The sequence below is a fragment of the Pantherophis guttatus genome, chromosome 2 (assembly GCF_059756535.1).
Source record: "Pantherophis guttatus breed Tessera chromosome 2, ASM5975653v1, whole genome shotgun sequence".
Lineage (NCBI taxonomy): Eukaryota > Metazoa > Chordata > Lepidosauria > Squamata > Colubridae > Pantherophis > Pantherophis guttatus.
In genome coordinates, this window is record NC_142064.1 from 216,231,165 (window position 1) to 216,246,504 (window position 15,340).

The window sequence follows — 15,340 nt, forward strand, 5'->3', positions numbered from 1 at the left end:
AATAAAGGAACAATACAATTGGAAATCAACTAGTCTATAGATTTAATAAAGCCAAACAGATATATGCTTATACAATTCCAAAAATTTAGAATAACCTCTAGACAAATAAACTATATTTGTGTAAAAAAATCTCCAGAATATGCAAAATGTTCACTTATTTAAAAATTTTGAGTAATAAAAGATAAAATTAATTTACCATTTATTCATCATACTTGCACCAATGAAATATTATCAAAATGATCTGTTTCAAAATAAACAAATCAGTAAAATAATTTTAGAAATAAAAAAACATTGGTAGCATGTTTTTACTTAATATACAAGATTTTAAAAAGCAGGATTAGGAATTTCTAAATTAATGAATATTTATGCGAATACAATTGAATTAATAGATAAGAAAACTCCCTTTAGTTGAGAATAGCTTCTTATAAAATAAGTACTACTAATTTAAGATGCCAAAAGAGATCTTATAATTAAATTAATGACAGATTCAAAAGGATTTTGACCTGCTAAATTCATGAGCAGCAATCCATGAGTTAAACTTTAAAGGAGCTTAATCTTACCTCCAGAACCTCCAGAATATCAAGAGTTATATTCCAATTCTTAAATACCACATGAAAGCCCAATGTATCCTAAAAAACCAATTTTAAGAATCCCATACTTCAAACTTCTCCGTAGGCATACAGACTCCAAGATAAAATAGGAAGCTCTACAATTTTTTAGGGTGTGGCTATATGCATATTGTAAGAATAGAAGCAAAAACAGAATATTAATTATTTGAAGGAATTCTACCTAAACAACTTTTGCTTTGGATTAGCTCCATGTAGGTAGTTTGAAAGAACTACCTTCTTTAGTTTGAAAGAAAAAAAAATAAACATGCATAAATGGCATATTACTGTATTCAATCCATTCACTTCCACTGTATTTATAGACAGGTGACCAAGTGAAGAAAGAAATAACTTTTTGAAATGTTTGAGTCCAGATTTATAGCTCAGTACGCACAAAAAAATCAGGATAATAAATCAGTTATAAACCATGATTTGTTAGTGTGTCTGGATGCCACAACTTCAATTTAATTGACCCAATTAAATGTCCCTATTTAAGGGACTTTGGGTGCAATGGATCCAAACAATACCTTAAGCCAGCGGTGAAATCCACTTACCTTCACTACCGGTTTGGGAACGGAAGCATGAAGGAGCGTGCGCATTATGTGCGCCTCTTCTGCACATGAGCAGAAGGTAAAAAACAAGGACGTAATGATGGCCCGGTGGGTGGGTAGAGCCTCCCACCACCGGCACTAGTGAGCCGGATAGAACCAGGTGGATTTCAACGTGGCCTTAAATCATAAACAAATTGGCTGTATTCAAAGTATTTTACCTTCTAGTTCTGTTAAGTTCTACCTTAATTTTAAAGCATATGCAGTTATTACTCATTTGCATAATTAACCAATCTGAAACAAAAGACAACTGGCCTCAATTAGCCTATTACACTGAATTTTACTGTATTAGCTTCAGATATTGGGCTCCATTATCTCTGCCTATCTTGCCACCCTGCCAACCTATCTGTCTTGCCATTCTACACTTCACTCTCTCTGGCAGCTGTGGCAGCCCTGCCCACCTGAACTTGCTGGCCTTGCCATCCAGCCAGCAATTACCTTACATAGAGTCAAGCCAGATGTGCCTCACCAGCAGTGGAGATAGCAAAGATTAGTTGAATGCAGCAGAATTGTGGAACCCAGGGGAATGGAGTACTGGGGTTTTGCATTATAGCGGGGTTTGAGGTGGCACTGTGGCTAAAGTAGAGGCCCCAAGGCATCCAGCCAAGACTGAGCTTCTACTATCCTAGCACCATTATGAGGAATGCCACTATGCAGGGCAATCAGAAAGGAAGAAGGGAATTAACAGTTGGGGGAAATTGAAGAACTCCTGCAGTCGTAAGTGCAGGCAGGATGCCAAGCACCCAAATTTTGATTATGGTTGCAGGGGCACTTCAATGGTTATACCTCAGCAGCTGAGCATAACTACCATTTGTTCAATGCCACCATAACTTTGAACAGTTGCTGAAGAAATGGTTGTAACTTGAGAACTCCTGTACAGAAAATGTCCACCATCTAATCCAACGGGCCATCTCAAGATGTTCAGACAGGCTATCACAATCTGAATAATCAAGTTTAGATAGACATGAGACATTCCCTCAGAATGGGCTCCAACACAAGTCCGAAAAGCTTGGAAAAACAAACTTCTGGTCCCAGTGACTGACTCAGATTAGATCCTCTAAGGACATTCAACCTATGTTTATAGCTTATGAATTTCTGGTTGTTTTAGTTATATGGCAACTTCTTGAGGAGCATGTACAAACTATTTGTCTTTGAAATAAAAAAAGAATTTCACTAGGAGTAGCTTTATGTTATTAGTTCTGCAATAATAGCTTGGAAAACAGGTGTTGATGATTCAAGAAATGCTTAATACCTGCATGTTTAACACCTGATCTTTTTAAGGAAAGGGAATAATTGAAGATCATGCACAAACCAAGTAGATTTTCTTTTGTGCTTAATATCAAAACAATTTACTGAATCCTTTGTAGGCAACACCAAAGCACTTGGACTATACTTAGCTTGAAAACTGATTAATTCTAAATATATTCTGTAGCAATTAGCTGATTTAAACCTCTCATTCCTGAAAGCAATACTTTATTATGAAAACTGTATTTAGTCTATAGACTATGTCACCATACTACAACTTCTGAATAAAAACATCATACAAATGAACTATTTAAACACCTAGAAAAGTGTTCAAAGAGCAGCAAACATGATAAGGGAGCTGGAGCCTAAATTGTAAGATGAACGGTTAAGGGAACTAGGTATGTTTGGCCTAAGGAAGAAAAGAATTTGGGGAGGGGGGGAGGGAACATTGTAATTATCTTCCAGTACTTGAGAGGCTGTCACAGAGAAGAGGGGATTGACTTATTTTCCAAAGCATCTGAGGGCAGAACAAGAAGTAATGAGTGGAAGCTCATTAAGGAGAGATCCAACCTTGAAGTAAGGAGAAATTTCCTGATATTGAGAACAATTAAACAATGGAACAGTTTTCCTCCCAGAATTGTGGGTTCTCCATAACTGGAGGTTTTCAAGAACAGATTGGATAACTGCCAGTATTTGACCAGGACAGTACGGTACTTTTCAGACTATAAGACGCACCTTATGTACCTTAGTTTTTGGGGAGAAAAATAAGAAAAAAGCTGATTGGTGGGTGGATCGGCCTCCCGGAATACCCCCAATCAGCTGTTCCCAGAAGTGAATTTTAGCAACAGGTTCGTTGGTTGTAAGGTCTGTGCCTTGCTTTTTCAGCCTCTGAGACCTCCGTTTGAGAGGCTGGGCGGGGCTACATTCAGAGTATAAGACGCACCCAGATTTTCACCCTCATTTGGGGGCGGGGGAAAGGTGTGTCTTATACTCCGAAAAATATGGTCTAAGGTCTTCTGCCTTGACCAGGGGTTGGACTAAAAAACCTCCAAGATCCCTTCCAGTCCTATAATTCTATGAGTCTATGAATCCAAAACACATCACATCCCAATAAAATTATGTTAAACTAGTACACTGTCAAAAGAATCCCACAATACATAGCAAGCATGCCAAATATGCTATATATAAAATTTCTATAATAAACTAATATTTTGCTCTCAAAATGACAGTTTATCACACCTAAGCTAAGAACTTCTCAACTGCTTATTCATTTTTATGCCTGTTAAATCAGAATGTGTAAATTTACTAATATGGGTAAGAATAAGAGAGGAACTAATAATACTATCATGGCTAACAGTACTCTGCATAATAATGCTAACATTTAAAATATGTTCTAGTTATGCGAGACATTATCTTTTTTTCACCTGACAAATTCAAACAACACATTTTTTTTTCCCTATACAATTTATGATTTTGTTTTGTTTTTAGTGATCTGACTATGTTGCTTTCCTGATTGCTACTGGTTATTGTTCTATGATCTACTGTGTTTTAAACTTAATTACTGGGAATGGGAATTGTGAGACTGAGTCTGTGAACTGAAGTAGCACAAAACCCCAAGTAAATAAATGAATTCCCATGGATAACAATCATGTGTACAGCAGAGTCATACCGTTAAAATTCTGATTGTTGCAGCTCTTTTTCAAACAGCTGCAACCAGAGGAATTGCTGCCAGCCTTAAAGAAATTGTCCAGTTTGTAAGTTTTTATCCATGTCTACAATTGGAACAATGAAGAATCTCTCTACACCCAATCTTAGAACTTCTAACACACAATGTATAAATTCTAAGCAAAAACTAGGCAGGCTGCTATTGTCTGCAATCTAAGGGCTCCAAAGAAGAACCCATCTACATGCTCTTTTTTATAGCAGAAATGTTCATCTTGCATCCATGAGGAAACTCCCGAATGAAGATTTCTTCATAAAGGACAACATGATCATCTCTCATGAAAAAGCAACAGCCTAATTGGCTGGCACAGAAAGGAAGCAGCTATGGTGTTGAAGAGCTGATTTAAGACTAGTCAGTCGAGAAATAAATGCACATACAAACACATTCCCAAGTAAAGACATACTTCCAAAGTCTCTAATTAATTCTATTTCTTCATGCAACAGAATGCCAATGTAAAACTTCCCTGAAGCCTTCTCTACCAATTATTCTACAGGTAGTCCTTGACTTACAACCACAATTGAGCCTCAAAGTTTTGTGCTAAGTGAGACAGTTGTTAAGAGAATTTTTCCCCATTTTACGACCTATCTTGCCAGTTATTCAGTGCATCACTGCAGTTAAGTTAGTAACACAGTTGTTAATTGAATCTAGCTTCCCCATTAACTCTGCTCATCAGAAGGTCGCAAAAGGTGATTGCACGACCCTGGGACATTGCAACTGTGATATGAATTTGGATGCCAAGCATCCAAATTTTGATCAAGTGATCAAGGGGATACTGCAATGTTGTAACTTGGAACAGTCACTAAATGAACTGTTGTAAATTGAGGACTATCTGTACTGAGTTAATGAAATATAGTGGAACATCAAATTTCACTTTAACATCACTGAAAATTGCATTCCTATGTAGCAAATTCAACTGTGTAATAAAGGTCATTTAACTTTTTATGGCACAATGGCTACCATATTTTGTAGAGTTTTTCCTGGAATCAGAGTACACATTTAACAACATTTTGGGTCCGATTTGTGAGGATCACAAAGATCCTTGAAACACTTGTTTTCCCAGATCTTATGAAACTGTAAGACTAGGAACTACTGCAATGCATTCTACATAGAATACCCTTGAAGAATATGCAGAAGTTTCGGCTAGTGTGAAATTGGCCACGCAAGCAGTTTTGGATACCTCAAGGGCTTTGACACCTTTGCTGCACAAACTGAATTGAGTGCCAGTTTGCTCCCAGGTCCAATTCAATATGTTGGTTCTCATTTTTAAAGCCCTTTAATGCCACAAGACCAGATTACCTGAAGAATCATTTTATTCCAATTACATAACCCATCCCACCAGTCTTGCAGGAAGCATATGTTATGCACTTTGTCGGTTAACGAATTTCATGGATTATGGAATCTAGGAGGACAGCCTTCTCTGCTATTACCCTTGCTGTATGGAACATCCTGTCCCCAGAGATGAGGTTGACCCCTATCCTTCCAGAAGATCTGGCTCTGACAACTGGCATGAGACTGAAGAGTGGCATGCAACCCTAGGGGTAGTTGTTGGCTTGAGGGCACTCCCTCCACCTTATAATTTGTTCATTAACTCTGTTTTTAATTTTGTTTCTTTTATATGGTTTATGACTTTTATCTGTAAACCACCTAGAGTCACTTAGACTGTGATATGGGCAGTGTATAAATTTGATAATTTGTTTTGATTAAAATACCCAAGAACAGTTTAACTTATGGCAATGATGGAGTTAGATCATGTTTGTAAAGTTACATGTGCAAATGTATGTATAATACAGATACACATACACAGAGGAATATGTCTATAATATCTTGTAATTTTATTGTTAGGTCTGCTCGTACAAAACAAACCTATAACTACTACATTTCTGATATGACCTTGAGTTGCTTAAATTACACCAATGCTCTCAAACACATAATCACCACTGATAAATGAAGTACTTCAGATGGCTGTTACTTATGTACTAATATACAAAAATTATTTTGAACACTTACAGAACTATGCAGAAAGATCAGACCCAATTAATTCATTTTACTGACAGAAAAAAGTTAATTAGTGCAAAGAGAAGTGAGAAATCTTCAGTCTTCAATATTCTCCCAAATATAATTCACTGAGAGGGAATATTCAGGGATTGCATAGATAGTCATGTAAAGAAAGAAGACAGCATAATCTTCTATTCACATTTTGGATCCTACCAATATAATTTTCTATATCTAAGGCAAAGACTCTGTCAACCTTTTCCATTTTGGAAAATTCATCACATAGGGACTTCAACTCCTAGAAATTGGTGTCCAACATCTATAAAATGCATAGGTCAGGGATAGTTATGGTATATTTCTTTAACACCATTATACGTTTTAATAAAAACTCACTACAGTGTTAAGGTTTCAAGAAAACTTTTCCTACAAAATGAAGAAGGTAATACAGTATTCAAACTCAACAAGGAAACTCAACCTGAACCAGAAATATATCAGAATAAAAATCATTATATTATGTAAGCAAAGCATTAAGGAGGCCAATATTCACATTTTTTATCCTATTAGGTTTTTCTTCCTGGATATAAAACAAAAAAACAAATTTCAATTACTGTCCTTTGTCTTAAAATTACAAGGGCATACCCCCTGGAATAATTAAAAATAGCACTATGAAAGATGCCAAAGAAGAGTCTTTCAGCTAAACTGCAACTGCTTAGTCTGCAACATTAACTGGCTTTCTTTTTATAATTCTTTGGCTACAATACCAAACTACAGCTAACCCAGCAAATTTTTAAAAGGTTGAGAAAGAAGACTCAATCGCTCTCTTGCATTCAAGGGTTTTTCCTTCAGCTTTTCCTTTAGCTTACAGCTCATTTCTAAAGTTACTTGATTCTGTTTATCTGCTGCTTGTCTGATGAAACCTATTACTTTCAACAAATCTTTTCAAATACAGGTCAACACTTTATAAATTGTAATCCTTAAAAGTAAATTTTATTTTATTTAAACATCTTTTTGTGGCCATCCAATTCAAACATAGTGACTCCAACCTTGTAGGGATGACAATACAGGCACAATTATAATAGCTACTTGATCTGCTCCATGTCAGCCTGGGGTTCCAGATCCACTGACAGAATATATAAATTACTAGTTTGACTTTGAGTTTTATGTGCTATGGATGTCTGAAATAGAATCTGAATTTTATTTCCAGGCCTCCAGGCCACCACTTACGACAGCAAAGGTCTTTCTTCTTTTCTATCCATAAATATCATTGCCCTATTAATATTTTATTGCCAAATTTAATGGAGAGGGGGAGATTTTTCAAATAAAATTATTCTACTCTTGCTTTGGGCAAAAGACAGCTGGGTGACCTTAGGCCAGTCACTTTCTCTCTGCTCTAGGAAAGAGGCAATGGCAAGCCACTTCTGAAAAACCTTGTCAAAACAACTGCAGGGACTTGTCCAGGCAATCTCCAAGAATTGGACACAATTGAAAAGAAAGGGAAAAAAACTTTTCCAATCTATATTAAACAACCATTAATATGATATAATTCTTCCTCTATTAAATTACTGCGTCCTTAGATTTTTATCTATTCTATAGATAGCAAAAATGTTTCCTTGATCCATGCATTCTATATAAATAACAATAATAAAAATTATAACTGAAATGAAACATTAAAAACCCCTTAGGTCTAAAATCCTGTAACTAATTTAATTACTGTTAACACCACACCCATCCAGCAAGTCAGCAAACCAACCTCAATCAGTTCACAATCTAAAAATATACTAGAGGTCCCAAACGTTCTTAAATGCTATTATGTACAGTAAATGGAACACATTGCTAATTGATAGTTTTATGAATATTTGCCAGTACTCAAGCAATTTTGGTTACACCACAGCTGTACTGGAACACCAGGCTGGAACATAAACAGTCACTCACACATCATAAACATCACATTCTCTCAGGTGGCACTGAAAAGTCTAATACATAGATCTAACAGCTATCATACACCTAAGTGTGTGTACAGATTATACATCTGATTTAATCTGCAAAAAAATGTTAATACTTAACATTTCTATTAAGATCCTGCAGCAGTCGTAAGTCACTTTTTTTCAGGGCTATTGTAACATTGAACGATCATTAAATGAGTGATTGTAAGTCGAGGACTACCTGTATAAAACCATGTATGACTAAAAATTGATAGTTTTTTTCAACACTGCCCAGAGAAGCAATTAAATGTGTTTCTATTATGGCAAAATTTGCAATATATTCCATGAATTAGTTTGACAACAATTGCACTCTTCACTGGTATTTCTGCCAAGAAAAAAACATAGTAGCAAAATAAAACTAGAAAGCTTGTCTTATGAATAACTGCATCAGCTGAACTCATTGTTGCATTTAACAGCAACATATGTGCTAGTTACCAAAACCTCCAGCTTTTCAAATAAAAACTTACTAAAAAATTTCAAAAGAACTTAAAATTAGAATGATGCCTGAAAGTTTTTCATTAGAATTAAATTGATACACAAGCACCCATGTTACAAGTAGCCTGAAGAGAGGTAAAACCAATGTGTCTGTTCTTAAACAGCTTACATTTCTTTCAAGTTGATTAAGTATACCTCACTAAGTTTTAATATCATTAGTTCCATTTTGAGTTAGCCTTGTACATGAATTCAGGCATTAAGCTACAATTAATGATCTTACTTTGGATTCCTGCAACGTAGTTTAACAAATGAGTTAAGGAAATCATAGTTTAGAACAATGTGTCAACCCATCTAGTGAAAAACACAGCTTTCATGAGTTAAAATATAATTTCATCAAGTATGTACTGCCAGACAGATGGCTCATAGAGCTTCACATGAAAAGACATCAAGCAGTTTATTCTCTTTTTCTCTTCCAAAACCTTGACTGGAAGCACTGTTATTTAAGCTATCCATACTGTTTTTCATGTTACAATCATAAACACATTTACTTGAAAGTAAATCTCATGCAAATCAGAACTTTTAGTTTAGTTTAGTCTCGATAAGTCTGAGCTATTAGTGGAAAGCAATATTCTTACTTACACAAGACTATTCAAGGCAAACCTATTTATATTACCACCGCTGGGGCTTGGTTTGTATTACTTAACTTTCTTTGATCTTTTATAAATCAGGGGCACTTAACCACCAAGAAAATCCGAGTAGGCTATAAACAAAAGGCAAATAAGGCACGTCTCTCAGGATCCACAAAGAATGATCACAGCCATGAAAAATTAAGAATAAATTCTCTCCAGAAGTTTCACTTCGGCGCAAGCCAAACTCGTTTTTCACAAGTCCCCCATCAGCCTCATAATCAAGAAACTGAAGAGCAGCTCTTCAATTCCCTCTCTATTCGATCTCCTTGCGGCAAACCGCAATTGCCTCTTTTTTGTTTTTGTTTTCCCAACCTAGCAAAAGCCTTTCCCGTCTTGCTCTCTCCTGCAAGTTTAATTCAAAATCCTTTCTTCTCCCGGGGCGTGGGGGGGGGAATCCTGCTGCCGCTCGCCTGTCTCACTCAACGCCCGCCGAGCCGACGCTTCGGATGCTCCGCACACAACCCCGCAAAAGAAAGCCAGGGAGCGCCAACCTGCTGTCCCATGACAGCTGGCTGGCGGCGGCAGCACCAATAGCGGCAGCAGCGGTTGCATCCATTCCTGCCCTTGTCAATAAACGGAGGTCCCCGGTCGCACCTATTCCCGCCAGCAAACACACGGGACTCAAGTTCCCCGCAGGACAGGCTGGTGGCTCCGTTCTCTCTCTCTCTCTCTCTCACACACACACACACACACACACCCCACCCGAAGAGAAGAAAATGAGGAAGGAGGTCGAAAGAGAGAAAGAGCCCAAAATGGCAAAAGCAAACGGGGGAACAAACCAGACTCCTCCACTGGGGCGCCTTCCTTCGCAGAGAAGCTGCATAGCAGGCATCCCCCGTGCAAGAGGGCGAAGAAAGCCCGAGAGCGGCAGAAGCAACAGCACAGCAGCAGCGGCGCCGGGGATAAAAGCCCACCGCTCAGCCCCAGGCGACCCCAATGCATTCGCCTTTTTCTCTCGGCGCTCCTCCGTAACTCAGAAGCCGAGCTGCAAACGCGGCGGCCGGGGGAGGAGGAGGGTGCTCCTTCTCCTCCTCCCGCAGCCTGTCCGAGCCCCCCTACTGCGCCCCGTACACACGTACCCCTTTTCCTCTCGAGCCAGCAACCCAGCCGAACCGAACTCCACCCGAACCAGTCCTGGCCTCCGACGGCGAAACTCGCTGTCCCGTCCCCACTCCCGTCTCCCCCCGTACGAGGAACTATTGCCGTACCTGCCCGCTTCTCGGCTGCTCCCGCTTTCCCCACCGCGAGGGCTTTTCCCTCACTCGAAGCCTCCCGCTCCTCTCGTCATCTAAAATGGCGGCCAGGGTAACAGCCAGACATTTATTGCAAACGCATCGAAGCTCTCGGCGCTCGATTTCTTCTGTCCGGAGCGCCGAGACTTCAGCGTCTCGAGCGGCTTTCTGCCCCGCCCCCCTCGGGCTTTTCCGCCTGTCTCGGCTGCCATTTGCGACTCCTGCCCGGGTCTGGGAAGGGGGAGCAAGGGGAGGGGGTGTGGCTAGAAATCCCCCCCTCCCCCGCTGCGAGGCAGGTGAATAGTCCTGGTTAGGAGAGTGCCTAGCAGGCGCCCGGTGTCGTTCCTCCTTAATCTTGTTTAGACGGATTAAGGATTAAGTTTTCCAGATGTGCCTCGTTTTCCTGTAGGTCTTCTTACCTATCTAATGAGAGGAACATCAAGAGGGGCGCTTATAGCCATCCGTTGCCCTGCCATTTCCAATCGATACGCCAAGGAGTGTCTTATTGCTCGTCCCTACGTTGCGGTCTACATTTCTGAAACCGGAGAGTTACTACGACTAAGACTGGAAGCAATTGATTTATCGAGGGCGGCGTTAACCTAAGACTCCTTCGCGTGGTGTGCTGAATTAATCAGATGCTTGGCGGCGGGGGGGGGGGTGTCTCAAAATTCACTGAACCGCAAACTAACATACTGACTAGGTTTGTCCTGCTCGCTAAGCAAGCACGCTTGAGCTTAGTCTATATTGGGCAAACCCAACCTGTCACATAGAATGAGGTAGACAATTTTAACGAGCAAAATTCAAGCAATTTTGGTCGTTTTTTTAAACTCTGCTCATAAATCGTAGAGAACAATAAAGTCCTTCAGGCTTGTTATGTAAACGAAGCCCTGATTTGATTTAGCATGTCTAAGCCCGCTAAATTGTGGCTTATTCAATACATTTTAAACCATAGTATAGTGTGAGGATTGAAAGCTAGCATTTTGTAATGATTTCCAGAGTAAGGACCATGCTATAGTACTTAGTTTACGACCGGGACAAGATTAGTAGACGGAGAATCGAGCTTTTCACTTCAGAAGTTCCCAAATCAGCCCAACCAACATTTTTAAAAGAATGGAGCAGCGGTCCTGAAAAAAATAATGCAGAAGGCAATTACAACTTAGCCTGCAGCATATCCAAATTTTTAAAAAAAGAATAAAAGCGGTCTGTTCCTGTTTAGAGTGCGAAGGAAAAGGAGGGAGAAGTGTGAAGGGAAAGCATATCCAAAGGGAATGGAAAGTAGAAGAAATCAGAGGGTGGGAATTGTGATCCAATCAATGTCTATTTATCCTTAATAGCACCATTGGGAGCACAAAAGAAAAGTATTTCAACACTTCAAAAACTAAGGATTCTTCTACACTACATTTTTCTATCTGTTTCCTTCTAAGGCAGATTTGAAACACATTTGTCTTCACTGCTGCTACTACTGCTCTTCCAGCAGAGAAAATATGTGGTGAACACCAGAAGTCAATAATTTTGCTCCTTCTACCTGACCAAAAAGTGCAAAAAACATCAGTGTCTCATGTGCCACACATTTCTTTGGGTCCTGGAGGGGGAGAGAGATCTATATATCCGGTACATACGGGTACTTCTCCCTCCCCACCCCCCATGATTTTGCTATGATGGAAAAAATCTAAGCTGCCTTGCATTTATTTTTCTGCATACAAAAGTATCTAAAATGTAATGATTTTATACTGGCAGTTTTGCAGTTGGTGACTTCTCAATACTTAGTATGCTATAGTGCTATGCTGCTATAATAGCTAGAATGGGGGAATAAGTTCTAAGCAAGGCACACAAATACCAGAAGTTCTATTTCAAAATGCAGTCAAGGGTTAACTGGACTGTTTTGGCATGTGCAATTTCTCACACCCCTTGCAGGAGTGAAATCGACACACATTCTTCCCCCTTCTCTTTGGCAGGAGACCAGTCAATATGCAAAATGCTAGACTGCTTGCATTTTTTTCCAACGCCTCCTTTGAAAAGAAATAGATTGCTTGAGCCAAGAGAAGGCCGATGAGAGAATGGACCTCCCGCAATCTTCAGTGTTGTGTAGAGTTTAAAATAATGTGTCTCAATGCCAGAAAGAACTGAGTCGCTGTCAAAGAACTAACCTCATCTGATTGGACAGATCTAGTTTGGAACTGAGGCAAAATCCTTGTGTAGAATTAAATGTTTTAATACAACGGCCATCAAGATTATGGTACTTTGTTTTCTGGTGTGTACTCACTTCATCAATTACACTATTTTTTTACCCTCATATAAAACCTGTACTATAAATACCTTACATATTTGTATGATAGGACAAACCACTCTGGTTGTTTAGTGGGGACATACAGTCTGCTTTCCTAATCCTCTCCTGTACAGCTTCATTTTCCCTAACTATTGTCAAAGGCATTCTTTGGCTAAGCTTGTTGTCTCAACTTGGTTCATTTTTGCTTAAAACTATTCAGAATCTGAAATGCATAAGTTATCGTGTTTTTCAATTCCTATTTGTGATAACCTGAGAACCAGTTTGGTGTAATGGTTAAGGCATCAGGCTAGAAAGCAAGAGACAATGAGTGTCAAGTTCTGCCTTAGCCATGAAGGCCAGCTGGACAACTTTGGGCCGGTCACCCTTTTCAAATATTTTTTTAACTTAAAGCAAAGATTTGGAATTCAGTGTACCTATTTTGTTTCCATCTCCCAATCTATTTTGTTTAGTTTTGTAAATGCTGAGTTCATACATTATGTTAAGTAGTAATATAATTTCTTAGCTATCCACCTATTGTGAATTAAAAACATAGTTTATTGTGTAGTAGGTTACGCTGCCCCAGCTCTTTGTTTTGTATCATGGATTGGCATATGTAAATCAGCTAATCATTGATAAGGCATTTGTACATATATTAAAAACCTTTAAAAGGAAAATTATTTCACTGAATTCACTGGAATGCACATTTAAGTACACATGTACAGGATCAAGCTGTACTTCAATTAAAACATACTATACTGGCATATAGTTTGTGCAAGGCGGGGTATCTATTTTTCATTTCATTTCATTTTCATTTTATTAGATTTCTATACCGCCCTACTCCCGAAGGACTCAGGGCGGTGCACAGCCAAACAATAAAAACACATACAATACAAAATTTAAAAATAGAATAAAATCAAATTAAATAATTTTGGCCCCGACAAATTTAAAACCCCAAACTTTTAAAACCAATTTAAAATTGAATATATAAAATACTAAAAGATATTTAAAATTTTAAAAATCTTTTATAAAAGAGGGGGAAAATTAGGCCAGGCCGGCCTGGTGAAATAGTAAGGTCTTTAAGACGCGGCGGAAGGTGCGCAGATCCGGGATCCTCCGTATCTCTGGGGGGAGCTCGTTCCAGATAGTAGGTGCCCCCACAGAGAAGGCTCTCCCCCTGGGGGCCGCCAGTCGGCATTGTTTGGCTGACGGCACCCGGAGGAGCCCCTCTCTATGGGAGCGTACCGGCCGGTGGGAGGCTATTGGTGGTAGTAGGCGGTCCCGCAAGTACCCGGGTCCTAAGCCATGGAGCGCTTTAAAGGTGGTAACCAGAACCTTGAAGCGCACCAGGAAGAACACCGGGAGCCAGTGCAGCTCGCGCAGGAGGGGTGTTACATGGGAACGCCATGTCGCTCCCATTACCACCCGCGCGGCCGCACTCTGCGCCAGTTGGAGCCTCCGGGTGCTCCTCAAGGGGAGCCCCATGTAGAGAGCGTTGCAATAGTCCAGGCGGGAGGTGACAAGGGCATGAGTGACCGTGCGTAATGAGTCCCGATCCAGAAAGGGACGCAACTGGCGAATCAGGCGAACCTGATCTATGATATGATCTATGATCTATCTATGATATTGTTCCAGAATTGTATTGCTATAGTAGCCATTTATAAATTATTGAGCAGGACTACAGTACTTTGTTAATATTATGCTTTCATTCATGTTCATATACCTCTAGTGGCTTCATAAGAAATGGTTTTTATAAAGACACTCCATTCTAAATCATTACAAAACTGAAACAATTGTGGCAAACAATGCTTAGCAAAGATCATGTGAATTCAATTTTTTAGTTCAGCTTTTGCTTGATGAAGGCCTCCCAAATTTTGTAACATTTCCCATGGATCTGGGCCAGCTTCCAAGGCAATTCAAGCCTGCTGCCACATCATTTCATCTCTCCTTCTGGCTTCTAGCCATCCATGTTTTTCATCTGCAATTCTCTTAGGCCTTCAGTCCACGGTATTGACTTTGCTATTTAAATATGAGGTTTGCCTGTTTCAGTCTTGTTCAATCATGATGGTTTTACTTTATGAATGCCTGTCTAAAATAAGTTGTATGCTCAGCTTTATCCATTAACATACATAATACACTTCCTGAGGGATTCAATGGAATTAAACCAGAGATACGTTGGTGAAATGTTTAACCTTTAGAATATTTTGCTTGTTAAAAATATTCACCACTGCCCGGCAAAAGTTTGCATAACAGATTCTTCCAAGAAGGTTGGAGCATTTTAATCCTATTAACTGATTGCCTGTGATGCGTTATCCTGTTTTTCCATGTTCTGAAAAATATATGACACATGGTTTACCACCCATTGGGATATATAAAACTTTTTATTTGGTGTCTTATTGATCAGCATCTTTGAGCATTTATTTTTTCTTCATATCAGTAGTGTGTATATGCTAAATTCATGTCCATTATTTATATATACTAACCAATGAAGAAACTTGATGTTTATCCATTTCCACAAAATACGTATTATGTATTTGACATGCAAAATTGTGATACTAAGAAATAA

At 39.1% G+C, this 15,340-nt stretch overlaps 1 protein-coding gene across 18 annotated transcripts in view; it reads right to left on the minus strand.

Moving 5' to 3' along the window:
- Positions 1 to 15,340, minus strand: part of RAF1 (Raf-1 proto-oncogene, serine/threonine kinase) — a 107,348-nt gene that overhangs the window by 55,643 nt on the left and 36,365 nt on the right. Inside the window, exon 1 of one of the 18 annotated variants that reach the window (XM_087887793.1) lies at positions 10,488 to 11,112. The exons of 4 other annotated variants lie outside the window; for them this stretch is intronic. Coding sequence is in view for 3 of the 14 variants with exons in the window: in XM_087887785.1 (XP_087743911.1) it covers positions 10,059 to 10,111 (53 nt within the window). In the remaining 11 variants the exon portion in view is untranslated. 13 more of the 18 variants (XM_087887786.1, XM_087887789.1, XM_087887795.1 and 10 more) reach the window with 13 other exon arrangements.